Raw genomic sequence first — 20,786 nt, 5'->3', positions numbered from 1 at the left:
GGGAGCTAGGCCGGTGCCTACTTGGCATGGGGGCCCCTAGGCCGGTGCCTACTTGTTAATCCGGCTCTGATCTCAGGAATCCAGGTGTGTCCTACATAACTCTGGGGACAAACAGGCTGAAGAGAACACAGCTGCTCCCTTGCCCAATGCTCAAGGGTTTTGAACCTGGCAATTCCTGAGGAGACTCAATTCTCAGTAAAGACATTCAGAACTGGATTGCTGAAGCAGCTGTAATAATAACTTACCTAAAGTATTAATGAGAATTATTTCATTCAGGGCTTTTTTTTTTTTGTAGAATAAGCCCAGCGGGAACTCATTTGCTTACTAGGCCACACCCCTGATGCCATGCCAGCCGGAACTCCGTTCCTGTGCGTTCCTGCTCAATAAAAGCTCTGGTTTCATTGAACTGAAAGTACCTTCTTCTGCTGGGAGACTCACACACACTCTGCCATCTTCTTGCGTCTGGAGGCACACTGATGCAATACTGTTCAAATGGTTTCCCATTCTTTAACTGCCCTGATTCTTGAAAAACCTGGTTTAGGCCTCCAGGGGCCAGAATCTTCTCTATTACAGATAACTACATTGTTGCCTGAAGCAACAACCGCCCTCTTCAGGACAGCACCAAAGCCAGTTCAGGAAACCCAAATACCACCCTGAAATATATTATGCAACTACACGTCACACATAGGTGAGCGTGAAGCAGCTCACAGGTTTGGGTCATTGCGGGCATTCACAGATCACGCAGAGACATGAAGAGAACGGGGTGGAATTCTAGCAGGAGCTCCTTTGCATAATAGACCACACGCCCCTGGTGTAGCCAATCCTCCAAGAGCTTACAAAAAAGAGCCTTGTAAGCTCTAGGAGGATTGGCTACATCAGGGGGTGTGGCCTAATATGCAAAGGACCTCCTGCTAGAATTCCACCCCTGGCAGAGATGTACATTTACCAGGGAGTTGTACATGCTGAATCATGGAATCTGTGTAGCTGAAATTTCCCTTTTAAAAACTGCTCAGAAGATCCAGTCATGAATTTCTCAATACTTCCTCTGTTTTGACCTTACAGTATGTGTGTTTGCTTCGTTCACTCACACTTGACATTTTTAGGTACACCCTTAAAAGTATGGGTTACAATCCAGCCATATTACAGTCCTCTAAAATCTCATTCAACTTAAATCTGTCCCATAAAACACAATGGAAATTTAAAGAGACGATTCCACTGAGGTGAATGGACATTGAATGTGGTAATTCTGTGTAGCATCGTTGCAATGGAAATTTGACTGGGTTGTGTCCCTCAGTTGTCCTGATAAAAAACTGGAACAAGTGAAGTGTACCAGGAAATAGTTAATCAAGGCTTTTTAAATAGAAAAAGTCCGGCAGGAACTCATTTGCATATTAGGCCACACTCCCTGATGCCAAGACAGGCAGAACTGCGTTCCTGTGGGTTCCTGCTCAAAAAAGCCCTGCGGTTAATTAACAATTAGAGTAAAAAGTTTTACGTGCCTACGGTAATGCCATGTTTGCCTTTGCTATGTACCACCCAAAGCTCGGGAAGGGCACTGACAGTTTAAACAAGATGGATACAATCAAGTTCAAATAGTCTGCTGTGCTCCTGTCTTGTTTGTTGGAGAGGGCGTGCTCCACATCTTCCTGGGAAGCTAACACCAGAATATCCCGCAACTGGTTCCCATATAACAAGATCTCTATTTGGCTTCCAGTGATTCTGGTCTTCTCTGCATCTTCCTGGAGGCTTCATAATCTTACAATCATGTTGCCTTTGGGATGACAAAAAGAGCGAGAGTCCCAGCTAGGGTTGCCGGCTTCCAGGTGGAGCGCTACAGCTCTCCCGAAGTTACAACTGACCTCCAGATGAAAGATCAGTTCTCCTAGAGAAAATGGCTGCTTTGGTGGGGGTGGGGGTGGACTCTATGGCATTAAATCCTGCTAAGGTCCCTTCCCGCCATAAACCCTTCCCTCCCCAAACTCTACCCCTCCAGTCTCCAAGAATTTCTCACGCAGAAGTTGGGAATGCTAGTCCAGCACCTCATTAAGCTTCATTTGTTCCTATACTGTATAGCAGGGGTGGCCAATGGCAGCTCTCCAGATGTTCTTTTACCTACAGCTCCCATCAGCCCCAGCCATTGGCCATGCTGGCTGGGGCTGACGGGAGTTGCAGGCAAAAAACATTTGGAGAGCTACCGTTGGCCACCCTTGCCGAATAGGGTTGCCAAGTCCCATGCAGCCTCCAGCAAGGGACAGTTTTCACGTGAGCTTTGTGCATGTGGCATGATGATGTCACCCGCAAGTGACATCATCTCGCTGGGACATTGCGTACCGGCCACTCTAGCCATTTCCGGGAAAACTCTAGTTTCCCCGGATGCTCTAGCATTTTGGGAGGTGAAAACTCTATGCTACCTATTGTGCCATAGAGTTTTCCCTCTCAAAATGCTAGAGCGTCCTAGAAAACCATAGAGTTTTCCCAGAAACACCTAGAGCGGCTGGCACGTGACTGCCGCCCCAATTTCTATGACAAAACCATAGAGATGTCGGGGACTACCAGAGTGCTGTTGCGCCATGTGACATCACCTCTGGTTATGCAGCTGGAAGTGACATCACGACAATGATGTAACAGCACTTATTCCCATGCCAGTTTTTTTAAAAATGTTTCTACCGCTAACTTCCATGACAGAAAATTTCGATAGAAAAGCACAATTTAAAGACACCTCAAATGAATAATAAATATTTATGTGGTCCATATAGGAGGTCTGGGGCAATTGATCTCCCTGTATCCCTCCTGTCAGGCTAAATAAGGTAAACCGTTCTCAAGATCAAGGTGTTCTCCCCTGCAAAGGCACCCGAAAGAGGCTGATAAATGTTTGTGTGAATCTTAGTGTTTCAACACATCAAGGAAATGATGATCCTAATCTTATTGGTTGGTTGTTTTCATCCCACAGAAATGCTTCTTTCAATCGTACTCCTGCTTTTGGCCGCTGTGCTGCAGGTATGTTTTGCTATCGGATAGGTATGACTTTCAGATTGAGTGATGATACATTTCAGTTTGGTAAATCTTTGGAGATTTGGGGGGTAGAGCTTCAGAGGGATAGGCTTGGGGGAGGAGGAACCTCAGCAACAGATTTGGGTGCGGTGTCTGAGAAGGCAGGGCTTGTTGAGGGAAGGACCATAGAGACCACCTTCCAAAGCAGCCCATTTTCTCCAGAGGAACTGATCTCTGTAGTCTGGAAATCAGTTGTATTTCTGGATGCAGGGGTGGGATTTCAGCAGCTCCTTTGCATATTAAGCCACACACCCTTGATGTAGCCAATCCTCCAAGAGCTTACAAAGCTCTTTTCTGTAAGCTCCTGGAGGATTGGCTACATCAAAGGGGTGTGGCCTAATATGCAAAGGAGCTCCTGCTGAAATCCCACCCCTGTTCTAGACCCCACCTGGAGGTCGGTGGTCCTAGATCAAATCTACACATTCCCTCTTTGAGTGGATAGTTACGTGAAGTAATTCCAAGGTTGGGCAAGTGAACGGAGGACAATTTGCATGACAAAATCCAGTTTCACATTAGTTGCCCGGTCTCCTCTTCGTTGTGGCAGAGGAATCTGGAGGGAGGGCATTCCGGGAATGCAGCATGATGACATCACCCGAAAGTGACATCATTGCGTCAGTGACGTTGGAGGTGACGCTCTGGTTTTGGGGGCAAAACTCTATGGTTTTTTTGGCTTCAGAATCATAGTTTGCTCAAAACCCAGAGTGTTGCCTTTGTGTGACACCACTGCTTGGGGGTGGGGTTTCCCCCCACCAGTCTGCTGACTGGTGGCCCAGCGAAGCCCCCTAAGTGGGGTGACCCCTGCCAGGATCTGGGGGCTAAAAAAAGGACAATCTGAGCAGCACAAAATAATCAATATGTATTAGTCTTAAAGATGTAGTAATAAGAAGATTACTTAAAGTCATATTAACCTAACAATTCCAATGGAAAAAGTCTCTCTCTGAAAGCGAACACAGCAATGCTCAGGGCATAGTCTTCAGTGTTCGCTGTTTTGTGACATAAATCCAGGGAGAATAGCCACCGACGTAGTAATTCAAATAATAAATGGAGACCAGTTTCAGCAATGCCTTCCCCAGTCGTAGACCTTTCTGCAGTTCAATGCATCGCGGCTTTCCCTATCATAACACAAGGCTAGCCAATAAACAAAATCACACATCAACAATATCCCACAAGGAGACACTAATGACACCTTACTCACCAACAATGCCAACAATTACTTATAGATGGGGACTCCAGTACACAACTATAACAGGCAAAGCCTTCTGACACTTCTGAGAGCCATTTGGTGTAGTGGTGAAGTGTGTGGACTCTTATCTGGGAGAACCAGGTTTGATTCCCCACTCCTCTACTTGCAGCTGCTGGAATGGCCTTGGATTAGCCAGAGCTCTCTCAGGAGAAAGGAGAGCTTCCGGGAGAGCTCTCTCAGCCCCACCCACCTCACAGGGCGTCTACTGTGGGGGGAGAAGATATAGGAGATTGTAAGCTGCTCTGAGTCTCTGATCAGAGAGAAGGGCAGGGTATAAATCTGCAGTCTTCTTCTTCCTTAATGCTGGAAATGTCCCTTCCTGACTTCAGTTACCACGCTTCTTCATATAGCAAATAATCCAAATAATTTACTTTAATTGGTTACAGCTTTTCCATCACAGTTCATTTTCAAGGATCTGGGGGCTGGGAACCCCACTTCACAGTAGGTCAGACACTTGAGGTAAACAGCCTCCAAGATCAAGATTGAAACATCCCAGTGTGGTGTAATAGTTAAGAGTGTCAGACCAGGAAACGGGAGACTCAGGTTCGAATTTCCGCTATTGTCACCGGATGACCTTGGGCCTGTCTCTTTCTCAGCTTCTCCTACCTTACAGGGTTGTTGCGAGGAGAAAAGAGCGGAGAGGAGACTGATGTAAACCCCTTTGTGAGAAAGGAGGGGTATGAAAAGGAGCCCTGTTACACGACTAAAATAAAAAAAAAATTATGCTTGCGATATTATAATTTTTGTTATTTTCATGATAAGTAAAAGAAACAGACTTTTCAAATATCTATCGTACGACTTCCATTATTGTTATTAACCTTTAGGCTGACCTAACGTCAGGAAGCGGTGCCTCTCTAGAGGAACAGAAGGAAATCGTCGACAAGCACAATGCCTTCAGGAGCAGTGTGGCCCCGACAGCCAGCAATATGGTGAAGATGGTAAGATGCAGTTCACAGACGTTTCTGGATAGCCTTGAAAACTTTCCTTTCACTAGGATCAGTGGCCCACAAACATCAACATTGGTTTACCAGACAATATAGGTGTCTATTTGAGTTCAGTGCCAACCGCTCCCTTCCTCAGCTTTTGCTGCAGGTTCAGACACCTGACAGCTGGTTTAGAGAAGTGGTTAGAGACAGAGCTTTTTTTTTTTTTTTTAGCAGGAACTCCTTTGCATATTAGGCCACACACTCACAATGTAGCCATTCCTCCAAGAGCTTACAGTAGGCCCTGTACTAAGAGCCCTGTAAGCTCCAGGAGGATTGGCTACATCAGGGGTGTGTGGCCCAGGGATGGAATTCTAGCAGAAGCTCCTTTGCATATTAGGCCACGCCCCCCTGATGCAGCCAATCCTCCTGGATCTTACAGAAGGTCCTGTACTAAGAGTCCTGTAAGCTCCAGGAGGATTGGCTACATCAGGGGTGTGTGGCCTAATATGCAAAGGAGTTCCTGCTACTAAATAAAAAGCCCTGGTTAGAATTAAAAAATAGGATTTAGGTGACCCTAACCTGAATCCTCCTTGGACAAGTAACTGCATGCATGTTCCCTTCTCCAGTCCAGAAATTCTTACTCAGTGGTCCCCAATTCTTTTGGCACCAGGGACTGGTTTTGTGGAAGACAATTTTTCCATGGACTGGGGTGCGTGTGTGTGCACATGATGGTTTCAGAATGATACATTTCTGTACTTTATTCATTTGGTGTAGTGGTTAAGTGTGCAGACTCTTGTCTGGGAGAACTAGGTTTGATTCCCCACTCCTCCACTTACAGCTGCTGGAATGGCCTTGGGGCAGCCATAGCTCTGACAGAGCTGTCCTTCAAAGAGGGGGCCACGTCTGGGAGAGCTCTGTCAGCCCCACCTACCTCATGGGATGTCTGTTGTGGGGGAGGAAGATAAAGGAGATTGTGGGCCGCTCTGAAGTTTGGAGTGGAGGGTGGGATAGAAATCCAATATTGCCATCTTCTTCTTTTTACATTGTAATATATAATGAAATAATTATACAATTTATGTGCTAATAGGCCATGGACCGCTACTATAGTCCACAGTCCCGGGATTGGGACCCCTGTTCTAATCACATAAGAAGTGGAAAAAGGGGGTGCGGGCTTCTCTGGGGGTGAATGAGGGCTGCTGGGGGCATGACAAAGCCCCTGGTGGCTGGCTGGCTGCTCTCCTAATCCAAGGATTGTTATGCAGATGCACCTACTGTTCAATAGACAAGGAAGGTGGGGAGGAGAAGGGGGAACCCTCAAAAAGGTTCAAGAGCTGCGCTACCACTGAATCTGAGGCCTGGTTTTAGGAGCCTAGCTGAAGGCTCAAGCTCTGGCAAGACAGAGTTCGACATACAACGGTGGGGCACTTCTTGTGCCGGTGCCGAAGGTCCAGAGCCGTGAGATGATCCTGGATGCCTCACATTCTATGGAGGCTCAGGTCACCTCAGAAGCCAGGTCTGCCTTTTACCATCTACAGCAGGTGAGACAGCTGGCTCCCTCTCCACCCCCACCCTCTCCAGAATCTTGCCACAGCGGCTCACACAACGGTCACTTCTAGATTTGATTACTGTAACTCATTCTACATGGGCTTACCCTTGGATGTGACCGGAAACTCCTGCTGGTGCAGAATGCGTTGGCAGCACCTATGTGGACACGCATACAGCCAGTGCTCTGCCAGCTGCACTGGCTACCAACCGAGTACCAGATCTGGTTCAAGGTGTCGGTCCTGACATTTAAAGCTAGGGCTGCCAAGTCTGCTGCTTCCTGCAAATTTATATAGTAGCTCATGGTGTCACCCAGAAGTGACGTCATCACGCCAGCGACTCCCCCCGCGGCCGCTCTAGGTGTTCCTGGGAAAACTATGTTTTTTTCCCCAGACGCTCTAGCCATTTGGGAGGGAGAAACTCTATGGTACCTATTGTACCATAGAGTTTTCCCTCCCAAATGGCTAGAGCGTCCAGGAAAACCATAGAGTTTCCCCGGAAATGCCTAGAGCAGCCGAGTGGGGACATCGCCAGCACGATGATGTTACTTTCAGGTGATGTCATCGCATCAGCGATGTAGGGGGAGGTTCTCCCTACACGTTGGGAATCTCCTGAGTGGGGAAATCCCTGCCCAGACCGCGGGCTTGGCAGCCCTATTTAAAGCCCTGAGTGGCCTGGGGCCAGCATATCTGAGGAGACAGGTTAAAATGGATAAAAGGAAGTCCTTCTTCACCCAAAGGGTGATTAACATGTGGAATTCACTGCCACAGGAGGTGGTGGCAGCCACAAGCATAGCCACCTTCAAGAGGGGTTTAGATAAAAATATGGAGCACAGGTCCATCAGTGGCTATTAGCCACAGTGTATGTGTGTATATATAATTTTTTTTGCCACTGTGTGACACAGAGTGTTGGACTGGATGGGCTGTTGGCCTGATTCAACATGGCTTCTCTTATGTTCTTATGTGACACAGAGTGTGGGACTCGATGGGCCATTGGCCTGATCCAACATGGCTTCTCTTATGTTCTTATGTGACACAGAGTGTTGGACTGGATGGGCCACTTGCCTGGTCCAACAGGGCTTCTCTTATGTTCTTATGTGACACAGAGTGTTGGACTGGAGGGGCCACTGGCCTGATCCAACATGGCCCCTCTTATGTTCTTAAGTGACACAGAGTGTTGGACTGGAGGGGCCACTGGCCTGATCCAACATGGCTCCTCTTATGTTCTTATGTGACACAGAGTGTTGGACTGGATGGGCCACTTGCCTGGTCCAACAGGGCTTCTCTTATGTTCTTATGTGACACAGAGTGTGGGACTCGATGGGCCATTGGCCTGATCCAACATGGCTCCTCTTATGTTCTTATGTGACACAGAGTGTTGGACTGGATGGGCCACTTGCCTGGTCCAACAGGGCTTCTCTTATGTTCTTATGTGACACAGAGTGTGGGACTCGATGGGCCATTGGCCTGATCCAACATGGCTCCTCTTATGTTCTTATGTGACACAGAGTGTGGGACTTGATGGGCCATTGGCCTGATCCAACATGGCTCCTCTTATGTTCTTATGTGGCACAGAGTGTGGGACTCGATGGGCCACTGGCCTGATCCAACATGGCTCCTCTTATGTTCTTATGTGACACAGAGTGTGGGACTCGATGGGCCATTGGCCTGATCCAACATGGCTCCTCTTATGTTCTTATGTGGCACAGAGTGTGGGACTCGATGGGCCATTGGCCTGATCCTACATGGCTTCTCTTATGTTCTTATGTGACACAGAGTGTTGGACTGGATGGGCCGTTGGCCTGATCCAACATGGCTCCTCTTATGTTCTTATGTGACACAGAGTGTTGGACTGGAGGGGCCATTGGCCTGATCTAACATGGCTTCTCTTATGTTCTTATGTGACACAGAGTGTTGGACTGGAGGGGCCATTGGCCTGATCCAACAGGGCTTCTCTTATGTTCTTATGTGACACAGAGTGTTGGACTGGATGGGCCATTGGCCTGATCCAACATGGCTTCTCTTATGACTGCCTCTTTCCATATATCCCCGGAGCGCTTTACGCTCTATGGACCAATATCTACTCTATGGATCAATAGCAATTATCCCTGGCTCCAAAGATGTCCGCTTAGCCTCGACGTGGAAAACGAAAACAAGTGTATGAAGACCAAATAAAACTTCAATGCCAAATAATCAGTCATTTTCACTCATGTACAAGCATGACCACGGGACATGGAATGCTCCAAAAATATACAATACAATATTCGCAAAAACGAACAGGTTCAAGGTAAATGGCCGAACCAAGAGTCCACAGAAGCCAACACCCAAATTCTAGTAACGGATGGGATTTCAAATTCCCTTTCAAGCATCAAATGCTTCCATTTCTGTTGGACCTAGTTCTCATCCAAAAGGTCATTTCAGAGATGTTGATCTTCTAATATTGGTGGTGTTTCACAATAAATTGCGTTTTCGCGAGCCGACAATTCAGAGGCTTACTGTGTCCAAAGACCTCTACAAAATCCTTTGTGTATCTTTCCAGGCAACAGCTCTCTATTGTTATATAGCCTCGACCTGGGCCAGGGTCTTCTCTGTCATGGCCCCTGCCTGGGGGAACAACTTCCCGCTTGAGATCAGGGCCCTGTGAAGCCTGTTGCAGTTCTGCAGTCTTTAAAATGGAGCTGTTCCACCAGGCTTTTGGTTGAGGCGGCAGTACATTCGTTGTCATTCGGCTTCACTGCTGAAATGACCTCACCCACAGGATTATTAGTTACCTATACATCCCAGCTGGAGGAACTTCTGGAGTTACGGAATTTGACATTCACCATCAGGAAGTATTTAATTTTAATTTGTAAAGTGGGTTTAAACTTGCAAACCGTTTTCATTAATAACGTTATTTATACTTGATAATTGTTCCAGTGTTCCCACCAAGCTGAGTGAGTGTGAGCTAGCTCACAGCTTTTTAGCCTCTGGCTCACCCAGAAAATAATTTCTGCAGAAGCTCACGACTTTAAGGCCAGTAGCTCACAAAGTAGAATTTCTTGCTCACAAGACTCCACAGCTTAGAGGGAACATTGGTTGCTACCTGCCCTGAGCCTGCTTGTGGGGAGGGGGAGTTAGAAATCTAAGATAAGAAATACATAAATAAGTGGTTTTGTTGTTCAGTCGCACAGTCGAGTCCGACTCTTTGCGACCCCATGGACAAAGTCACGCCAGGTCCTCCTGTCTTCCACCGTCTTCCAAAGTCTGCTCAAATTCGTGTTAGTTACATCAGTAATGCTGTCCAGCCATCTCATCTTTTGCTGTCCCCTTCTTCTTTTGCCTTCTGTCTTTCCCAGCATCAGGGTCTTTTCCAGGGAGTGTTCCCTTCTCATTGGGTGGTCAAAGTATCTGAGCTTCAGCTTCAGCATCTGACCTTCCAGGGAACAGTCTGGGTTGATTTCCCTTAGGACTGACTGATTGGATCTCCTTGCAGTCCAAGGGACTCTCAAGATTCTTCTCCAGCACCACAGCTCAAAAGCATCTATTCTTCTGCGCTCGGCCTTCCTTACGGTCCAGCTCTCACAGCCATACATTACTACTGGGAATGCCATCGCTTTGACTATACGGACTTTTGTTGGCAGGGTGATGTCTCTACTTTTTATTATACTGCCCAGGCTTGCCATAGCTGTCCTCCCAAGGAGCAATGCATGGAGCCGTTTGCAAAAATGAAGTTCTTATTAGTCAGCTCCTTGAGAGGATGATGGATGGGTCCCCTGGCTGCCGCTCATCAAATAGCCAAGGAGTAGGATTTTAAATACAGTATGGGCGTTTTCGCAGTCACCTTCAAGTGGTGCGTCCACCCTCCTCACGCCGGCGGATCTGCAGGGATTTCGCACCAGAAGCGCCGGCGCACCCAAAAGAGCCGGCGACTTCCGTCGCGAAACCAGCTCAAACGTTTTCCTGCTTCTTGGCGGTTTCCGTTTGAGCGGGTTTCGCGACGGAAGTCGCCGGCTCTTTTGGGTGCGCCGGCGCTTCTGGTGCGAAATCCCTGCAGATCCGCCGGCGTGAGGAGGGTGGTCGCACCACTTGAAGGTCAGTGCGAAAACGCCCTATGCCTGCAATATTGCACGAGGCCCATTGCCATGATTAACTGAAGTATTTCTTTGGTTTATAAAGGTCTGGGATAACAAAGCTGCTGAGAGTGCACAAAATTGGGCTGACCAGTGTAAATTGAAAAGCAGTTCCTACGCGGAGCGAACGATAAACGGTAAGTACGGCCAGGGCTTTTTAAAATTATTCTTATTGAGCAGGAACACAGTTCTGGCTGGCTTGTTCTCAGGGGGTGTGCCCTAATACGCAAATGAGTTCCTGCTGGGCTTTTTCTACAAAAAGCCCTGTGTGAAACAATGGTGATATTCAGGAGGTCCTTTTAAGTAGCGAGACTGGGGATCGAACATGGGACCTTCTGCGTGCCAGAGGCTGTGCCACTGAGCCATGGTTAGGACCAACTCAAGAAATATCTGGGGACTTTGGGGGTGGAGCCAGGAGCATGGGTGTGACAAGGACAATTGAACTGTGGAGGGAGTTCCGGCCATCACATTTAAAGGGACCACACACCTTTCCCTCCTTTGGAAATAATGAAGGATGGGGCATCATTTTTTGGGACTCATAAAATTGGACCCCCCCCCCCCCCGGTCCAATCTTTTTGAAACTTGGGGGAATTTTTGAGAAGAAGTATCAGATGCTACCTCAAAACAACAGCCCACCCAGAGCCCCAGATACCCACGGATCAATTTTCCATTATACCCAATGGGAATCGGTCTCCATAGGGAATAATGGAGTTCCCAGTTTATGAGAGAGCAGGAGAAATGGGTGAGTAGGTGGGACAAAAGGCTGGCAGGACAAATTGGCCAGGTGGGCAGGAAGGCCAAGTGGGTGAGTTGAGCCAAGAGGAAGGCAGGCAGATGGCCACGAAACAAGAACAAATTCTGGACTCCGCCAGGGAGAGTCGTCTGTCCTCTTCTGTTGCCATCTTCTACCATGGATTAAGACTTCTGTTTGGTTTGATATTCCTTCAGTGATCCTCCCTCCCTTTCTCTTCCTGTGTTTTATTTGTTCTTTTTATACAGATTTTACCACTTTTTTTTAATTTGTTTTAATGATGTGTGTGTGTGTGTTTGGAAGGGGCTGATTTTAATGGTTTTAAAATGTGATTTTTTTCAATCACATAAGTTTTAGTTTTAATGGTGGCCCTTCTGAGGGCAGAAAGGCGGGATGTACAGAGAGCCAGTTTGGTGTAGTGGTTAAGCGCGTGGACTTTTATCTCGGAGAACCGGTTTTGATTCCCCACTTCTTCACTTGCACCTGCCGGAATGGCCTTGGGTCAGTCATAGCTCTCGAAGGAGTTGTCCTTGAAAAGGCAGCTGCTGTAAGAGCTCTCTCATCCCCACCTACCTCACGGGGTGTCTGTTGCGTGCGTGTGAAGGAAGGTGAAAGACATTGTGACCGCTCTGAGATTCAGAGTATAGGGTGGGATATAAATCCAGTATCAACGTCGTCATTGTTGTCGTCATCATCATCATCTTGCAAAACACATAAAATTAGATAATAAGACGAGGGAGCCAAACCAAGGGCCAGCAGGAAGAAATGGGACTTCCCCTACCCAACAAATCCTAGAGTCCCCCCCCCCTTTTATTCTTAGAACCAACCATATATCTTCTTCCTGCAGGAATTGTTTGTGGTGAGAATGTATTCATGGCCAGTTATCAAAGCACCTGGTCCAACGTAATCCAAGTGTGGTATGATAGAGGACACTCCGGTTTCAAGTATGGCGACAAGGCTATGGACCAAGCAAAGAGCGTTTATGGTTTTACCCAGGTACAAACCAAATCTCTAGTGGTGTCGGGCAAGTAAAATGAAGTACTTTGGGAATACAAGGATTAAAACCATGGAAATAATGTACTGATACCAACAAGGCTTTGTTCGGGGTATAAGCTTTCATGTGCATGTACACCTGTATCTCTGTGTCTGAGAGCCGGAAGGGAGGGAGGAAGGAAGGAAGGAAGGGAGGGAGGGAGGGAGGGAGGAAGGAAGGAAGGAAGGGAGGGAGGGAGGGAGGGAGGGAGGGAGGGAGGAAGGAAGGAAGGAAGGAAGGAAGGAAGGAAGGAAGGAAGGAAGGAAGGAAGGAAGGAAGGAAGGAAGGAAGGAAGGAAGGAGGGAGGGAGGGAGGGAGGGAGATAGATGATTGATAGATAGATAGATAGATAGATAGATAGATAGATAGATAGATAGATAGATAGATAGATGGATGGAGGAGGGACATAGAGGTAGAAAGAATGCAACTTTAAAATGTATTCTCCAGCTGCCAGCTGGCTTGGCTTGGAGAAGTGGTTTAAAGAGACAAATGCCTTCTCCAAGCCAGCTGATGGAGTTGGTGGGGGCTTCAAGAGCCACACAATATGTGTGAAAGAGCCACATGTGGCTCCCGAGTCACAGTTTGGCCACCCCTGGATTAGATTATAGCTCTTTTTCACAATAGGCTTGCTTCCTAAAGGCACATGGTTAAAGGGAAAAAGAACACATTCACTATGAATGGAGACTTACTATTTAAGTGTCTCTGTATGCCTTCGGTGCCTGCCTCTTTTGATAAGCAGTCTTCTTCCTCTTCTTACTGATGAACACTGAAGTATATTGCCTTAATTTTTCAGTTTGAACAGAATAGTGCTAATGTATCAGGATGCAAGGTTCTGATGCTTACCTTTAAAGCCCTTAAGGGTCAGGGACCCACATACATTTGGGAATGCCTCTCCTGGTATGTCCCCTGAAGGGCATGAAGAGCAGGGGATAAGAATCTTCTGGTGATCCCTGGCCCAAAAGATATCTGTCTGGCTTCAACCAAGGCCAGGGCCTTCTCTGCCCTGGCCCCAGCCTGGCGGAAATCTGCTGAGTGACATCCATTCCCTGTCTGATCTGCTAAAGTTTTGAAGGGCATGTTTAAGGCATAGATGTTCTGCCACACCTTCAGCTGAGGTCAGGACAGCTTGTTGCATCTGCCTGGCCCCCTTCAGCTGCCCCACCATAACAGAATGCTAGCGCTGCCATCTTGTTTTAAAACATTTCCTCCCTTCCCTAAACCCTGCCCTAGACAGGTTCCCCCCCCCCCAAATCTCCAGTTATTTTCCATCCTGGACCTGACACCCCTAATCGGACTGTCCATAATTCATTATTTTCTCAGAAAGCACTTTGATTCTGTGATTCTAGAAGAATTAATACATGAACACTGCATCAAAACATGCAAAAAATTTAATGTGTCTCTCCCCATTCTCTTATGTTCATAGATAGTTTGGTATAATTCATACCAGATTGGATGCGCTAGGGCTACTTGCGCAAATACACCTTACACTAACTTCTACGTCTGCCGGTACTGTCCTGGGTAAGTATAATTTCTCCATAAAACGTTATTTATTCACCCAGGGCCCTGAGTGCTCTCTGAGGGTCACCTATAGCTCTTATGCCCTCAGACTGTTCTGTACATTTTAATATCTCTGTCTCTGTCTTTTGCATATTAGGCCACACCCCCTGATGTAACCAATCCTCCAAGAGCTGACAAAAAAGAGCCTTGTAAGCTCTTAGAGGATTGGCTACATCAGGGTGTGTGTGGCCTAATACGCATAGGAGCTCCTGCTAGAATTCCACTCCTGCTTACATGTCTTTTTATAAACTGCTGGGTGAAAAATTGTTCTGCGATGCTTTGTGATTTCAGAGGGAATATAGTAGGCCAGATCTCAACACCCTACAAGCAAGGTCCTTCGTGCGGGGACTGTCCCAACAACTGTGAAAATAACCTCTGCAGTAAGTCATTGATGACACCATTCTCTTCCTTTGAATAAAGTTTATCCTGTTCTTAAGTGACCACGATGGGCTTGTGAGTCAGGATACACAAAGGGTTGAGAGGAGGTTTGGGGAGGGACGGTGTCTCAGTGGTAGAGCATCTGCTTGGTAAGCAGAAGGTCCCAGGTTCAATCCCTGGCATCTTCAAAAAAGGGCCCAGGCAAATAGGTGTGAAAAACCTCCACTTGAGACCCTGGAGAGCAGGGGAGGGATGGTGGCTCAGTGGCAGAGCATCTGCTTGGGAAGCAGAAGGTCCCAGGTTCAATCCCCGGCATCTCCAGCTGAAAAGGGTCCAGGCAAATAGGTGTGAAAAACCTCAGCTGGAGACCCTGGAGAGCAGGGGAGGGATGGTGGCTCAGTGGTAGAGCATCTGCTTGGGAAGCAGAAGGTCCCAGGTTCAATCCCTGGAATCTCCAAAAAAGGGTCCAGGCAAATAGGTGTGAAAAACCTCAGCTTGAGACCCTGGAGAGCTGCTGCCAGTCTGAGAAGACAATACTGACTTTGGTGGACCAGGGGTCTGATTCAGTAGAAGGCAGCTTCATATGTTCATATGAGAAGCCCCAAGCCAGAGCAAGGGTGTCGAACGAGTGGTCCGTGGGTCGAATCTGGCCCGCAAGCAATTCACTGTCATCCTCTTTGACACCCCTGTTTGACACCCCTGATCTAGAGGATGTCAGTGGAATCAGTCTCCATAGGGAACAATGTAGTGCCCAGCAGACAATTCCTTCCCCTCCCCCCGCTCTCTGATGACACTGAAGCGGGGGGAGGGCCTCCAAACAGGGGGATCCCCTGTCCCCACTTGGGGATCGGCAACCCAGAATAAAATGGTTGTTCCCACCTAACTTTGTTTCATTCTGGCCCTTTGCAGCCAACCCCTGCAAGTACCGTAACGTTTACTCGAACTGCAAGCAGCTGATGACGATGGCAAGCTGTCAAGATAAAATGATGACTGAGAATTGTCAAGCCGCCTGTAACTGCAAAACAGAAATTATATAAAAGGCACACAGACATCGGAAAATCTGTCTCGAGATAACAGTTGCTGGTGGAAGAGATTCGGCACGAAAAACACACATTCCACCCCCCCCCCCTGCAACTGGTCAAATGTTAGCCTTTCATTGATTCATGACCAAAAAAAGGGCATTTCTAGAAATTAAAGAGAAATTTGGCGAGCTCCCACATCTTCTTTGTTTCCTTTATTGTTTTGCTTCAGAAAGTTGTCTTGAATGATTAAAATCTATGCAGAGTCAGTTTGGTGTAGTGGTTAAGTGTGCGGACTTTTATCTGGGAGAACCTGGTTTGATTCCCCACTCCTCCACTTGCACCTGCTGGAATGGCCTTGGGTCAGCCAGAGCTCTGGCAAAGGTTGCCCTTGAAAGGGCAGCTGCTGTGAGAGCCCTCTCAGCCCCACCCACCTCACAGGATGTCTGTTGTGGGGGGAGAAGATATAGGAGATTGTAAGCTGCTCTGAGTCTCTGATTCAGAGAGAAAAGCGGGGTATAAATCTACAGTCGTCTTCTTTTTGCTTCTTCTGAGTTGCTGCAAAATGTTCACTATTCTTCACCCCCCCCCCCAATTTTTTTTTCTAACTTCATCTTAGATTTCAATTCTGGGTAAAAGGATAATGACGCATGTCAATGCTTAGTATTGTTTAGTATGCTAGACATTAATTTAATTACTAATTCAAATGTATAAGGGCCTGATAGTGGATATGAAATGGTATGATATTTTTTAGTTCCAAGTAGTTCTGTCGTCCTCCCCTCCCCATTAATCATCTGTAGGTTTGTTTTTTTTTAAATAAACTCTTAAGCATTAACGATTTTCAGTTGGTTATATCAGAGCCTTTTCTTTTTTCTGGTTTAACTTTTTATTAAATTTCAAACAAGGGGGGGGGGATAAAGAAGGGGAGGGGAGGAGAGGAAAGAAAGAAATAAGGAAAAAAATATTTTTAAAATACATTTCAGGTTGTTGTTTTTCTTTAACAAATATTGATGCCTTACCAATATTTTAAATCTTAATCCAATTAATAATCTCTATCTATAGACATTGTGAAGAGCCCCGTGGTGCAGAGTGGCAAAGCTGCAGTACTGCAGTCCAAGCTCTCTGCTCATGTCCCGAGTTCAATCCCAGCGGAAGCTGGGTTCAGGTAGATGGCTCCAGGTTGACTCAGCCTTCCATCCTTCAGAGGTCGGTAAAATGAGTCCCTGGCTTGCTGGGGGGGAAGCGTAGATGACTGGGGAAGGCAATGGCAAACCACCCTGTAAAAAGTCTGCCGTGAAAACGTGGAAGCAACATCACTCCAGAGTCGGAAACGACTGGTGCTTGCACAGGGGACTACCGTTACCTTTATAGACATTGTAGACTCAATAACACAATTGTTTGTCCAGCTCATACACTCAAAACCTTTCCAATTAACCGTTTTCAACCCATGTATAGAAAAGTTGCCACGTCTCTTTGCAGTTGTGTTTTTCTTTTTTTTTTCTTGATCGTACAAGTGAAAGCAATCTTGCAAAGCAAATAGAGGAAGAAGAGACTGGATTTGTACCGTACCCTTCACTCGGAGTCGCAGAAGGTTTACAATCGCCTTTCCTTTCCTCTTCCCACAACATTCACCCTGTGAGGTGGGTGGGGCAGCAAGAACTGCTCTTGAGAGAACAGCCCTGAGAGAATTTGTAACCGGAGGTTGGTATCCCTTTATTCAGCGGTGTGAGTACAGACGGGGTGGAATTCTAGCTGGAGCGCCTTTGATTATTAGGTCACACCTCCCTGATGTAGCCAATCCTTCAAGAGCTTGCAAGGTTCTTTTTTTGTAAGCTCTTGGAGGATTAGCTACATCAGGGATGTGCGGCCTAATATGCAAAGGAGCTCCTGCTAGAATTCCACTCCTGAGTACGCTCATGTGTGAAAAGCTGATTGCACCGTACTGCACTCTTAGGAAGGGATACGGCAAAGCCACCCCCAAATAACTGCAATGTGTCGACAAACATTAACAGAATGTTGGAAAAGCGGCTTTACATTCGTGACAAGAACCAGACCAGCAGGTGTCTGAGCATCCCCAGCAATAACCACCACCACAATCTAGACCAGGGGTGGCTAAACTTGCTTAGCGTAAGAGCCGCATAGATAAAAATCCAGATGTTTGAGAGCCACAAGACATGAACATCAGATGTTTGAGAATAGTAAGGGAGGGAGGGAGGGAGGACAATAGATGGGGGAGAGGTGGAAAGAAAGCAACTTTAACTGTATTCTCCAAGCTGCTGGCTGGCTTGACTCGGAGAAGTGATTAAAAGAGACAAATGCCTTCACCAAGGTGGCCATCAGGGCGATGGGGGCTTCAAGAGCCACATGATATGCCGAAACTCAGGTAGCCAAAACTCAGGCGCCATCAGGAGATCCACCAGCAGGGTCAGAACTTCAGAAGCCCTCCACTGTTGCCCTCCAAACACCAAGAATACAGAGCATCACTGCTCCAGACATAAAAGAAGCCATGTTGGATCAGGCCAATGGCCCATCCATTCCAACTCTATGTCACACAGTGGCCAAAAGCCAGATGCCATCAGGAGGTCCACCAGCGGAGTCAGAACTTCAGAAGCTCTTCCACTGTTGTCCCCCCCAAGCACCAAGAATACAGAGCATCACGGCCCCAGACAGAGAGTTCTATCTATACCTTACAGCTAATAACCACTGATGGACCTCTGCTCCAGATATTTATCTAATCCTCCCTTGAAGTGGTCTGTGCTTGTATCTGCCACCACTTCCTGAAGTAGTGAATTCCATGTGTTAATCACTCTTTTATCTGTTCTGACCCATCTGCTCATTAATTTCATTGAGCACCCATTAATTCGTATTGTGAGAAAGGGAGAAAAGTACTTCTTTCTCTACCTTCTCTATCCCATGCATAATTTTGGAAACCTCTGTCACGTCACCCCTCAGTTGTCGTTTCTCCAAAAAGCCCTAACTTCTTTAGCCTCCATGAGCCTTATATTTCTGCCCAAAAGGTATAGAACATGTGCTGCAAGCTTGAATGCCAATGTATAAATGTAAGAATGAAAATTATATCTTAGCATTGTAAAAGTCAGTCTTACAGTATAAGAAGAAGAAGAAGAAGAAGATATTGGATTTATATCCCGCCCTCCACTCCAAAGAGTCTCAGAGCGGCTCACAATCTCCTTTACCTTCCTCCCCCACAACAAACACCCTGTGAGGTGGGTGGGGCTGGAGAGGGCTCTCCCAGCAGCTGCCCTTTCAAGGACAACCTCTGCCAGAGCTATGGCTGACCCAAGGCCATTCCAGCAGGTGCAAGTGGAGGAGTGGGGAATCGAACCCGGTTCTCCCAGATAAGAGTCCACACACTTAACCACTACACCAAACTGGCTCTCCTTAAAGTTATATAAGTCTATATAACTTTAAGTACCCCATGGCGCAGGGTGGTAAAGCTGCAGTGCTGCAGTCGGAGCCCTCTGCTCACGAGTTGAGTTTGATTCCAGCGGAAGCTGGGTTCAGGTAGCTGGCTCAAGGTTGACTCAGCCTTCCATCCTTCCGAGGTCGGTAAGAGAAGTACCCAGCTTGCTGGGGGGGAAGTGTAGATGATTGGGGAAAACAATGGGAAACCCGTAAAACGCCGTGCTGTGACGTCACCCTAGAGTCGGAAACGACTGGTGCTTGCACAGGGGACTACCTTTTTTTACGTAACCATGAAACTGTTTACAAAGGTAAAATTGAATTAAGGTTGAAAACGCAATGTCATAAACGTAAGCCCCGTGGAATTCCAAATCCAAATACCTTTATTGGCATAGAAGTAAAAAGTACAGCATGGCAAAGTTGGACAGAGTTTCAGTTATAAAAACTAGTCAAGCATCAAGAAGAGGAGCTAGTCTTTTGCTCCCTGATGGTTATGGCAGCCAAAAGGTCCTTTGCAACTAGGCTAGTGGTATGGGAACATCAGTCAGGTAACAGAAAGAAAACCAACTTTGCCTCAGGTAGTCCATAAAGGTTAGACAGGATAGGTTCGATTATACAGTCCCGCACTTCCCCGTAGAAATCACAGTGAAGTAAGACATGGGTGACCGTTTCGAGGTGCCTTCCATTACATGGGCAGAATCTTTCCTGACAAGGGGTGTTGGCAAACTGCCCAGACAGTACCGCTGAGGGGAAAACATTATGGCTGATTCTACATTCATGTTTGGGTCTGATTTTCTGAGCACTGAAATCGCCTTCTAGAAATCCGGAGTATATTTTTTCATCTACACTCAAAATTTTGCTCCTGGACATTCCCCTCTACACTTGCTTGCTTTACTGCAATTCTTGTCATTAGTTTATATATTTCTGCAGGATATGCATGCCAAACTTAAAAGCTGCCTGAAACCATGGGGGAGGGGAGGGGGGCAGGTTTAAGAGTTCCTTTCTTCTTTCTTGAGAAATGAGTTTTTTGCCCTGATTCCCAGGAAAGATATCATCTTTATAGTCCTGTGGAATCCGCTTGCAATTTCTCTAGTGGGGGGGGGGGGAGTCAAAACAAATGCTTTCTTTTAAAAGGAACTACTTTGCCTAAGCATTCTATCCTATATTATCTTATTTATTTATTTCATTCGATTTATATCCCGCCCTACCCCACCGAAGCGGGCTTCTACTTTAGCCACAAGCACTACAACTTATAACTACTTATAACAATGTTATTAATACAAATCAGATTGTCGTAGCTGATCTATAGGTCTGAGAAACATCATAGGTACCAACAGCCAGTGGCAAGTGATGCTCAAAAGGACATTTACACTTACGGCCTTGGATCCAAAGCTTCCTAGAAACCCCTCATTCAATCAACATTTTATTTATATCAACATTTTATTTATACTTTCATTCAAAAGTAGTCTTGGAAAGACAGCAGCAACTCAGCGGCGAAAACGTTTTCAGAGCCAGTTCAGGGTTTTAAATGTAAATGACACCGAAACAAGACAGAAGTGAAGGCGGATTGTAATGTAGATGGCCACTTTCGGAAGCGCAGCATTACTGGATCTTTCGCCCAGTGTAAAATCAGCTTAAGTCTTCCTAACATAAAAGAGGGGCATAACTGAGGTGACGTAAACTGGGAACGGTAGGCAGCCAGCAGCCCATAATTTGGAAAGATACCAAATGCTAAAGGGGAACACGTTTTTTGTTCAG

General features: G+C 46.7%; 1 protein-coding gene across 1 annotated transcript; it reads left to right on the top strand.

Annotated features, from left to right (window-relative positions):
- Nucleotides 1-3,630: 3,630 nt before the first annotated feature.
- LOC132585453 (serotriflin-like) lies at nt 3,631-15,626 on the top strand. The gene is made up of 7 exons (XM_060257362.1): nt 3,631-3,678; nt 5,119-5,232; nt 10,917-11,007; nt 12,469-12,617; nt 14,078-14,172; nt 14,503-14,591; nt 15,499-15,626. Exons 1-7 carry the CDS (start codon nt 3,631-3,633, stop codon nt 15,624-15,626), a joined length of 714 nt encoding a protein of 237 aa, XP_060113345.1.
- Nucleotides 15,627-20,786: the final 5,160 nt, after the last annotated feature.

The sequence above is a fragment of the Heteronotia binoei genome, chromosome 1 (assembly GCF_032191835.1).
Source record: "Heteronotia binoei isolate CCM8104 ecotype False Entrance Well chromosome 1, APGP_CSIRO_Hbin_v1, whole genome shotgun sequence".
Taxonomy (NCBI): Eukaryota; Metazoa; Chordata; class Lepidosauria; order Squamata; family Gekkonidae; genus Heteronotia; species Heteronotia binoei.
This window is presented reverse-complemented; position numbering and strand designations above follow the sequence as displayed.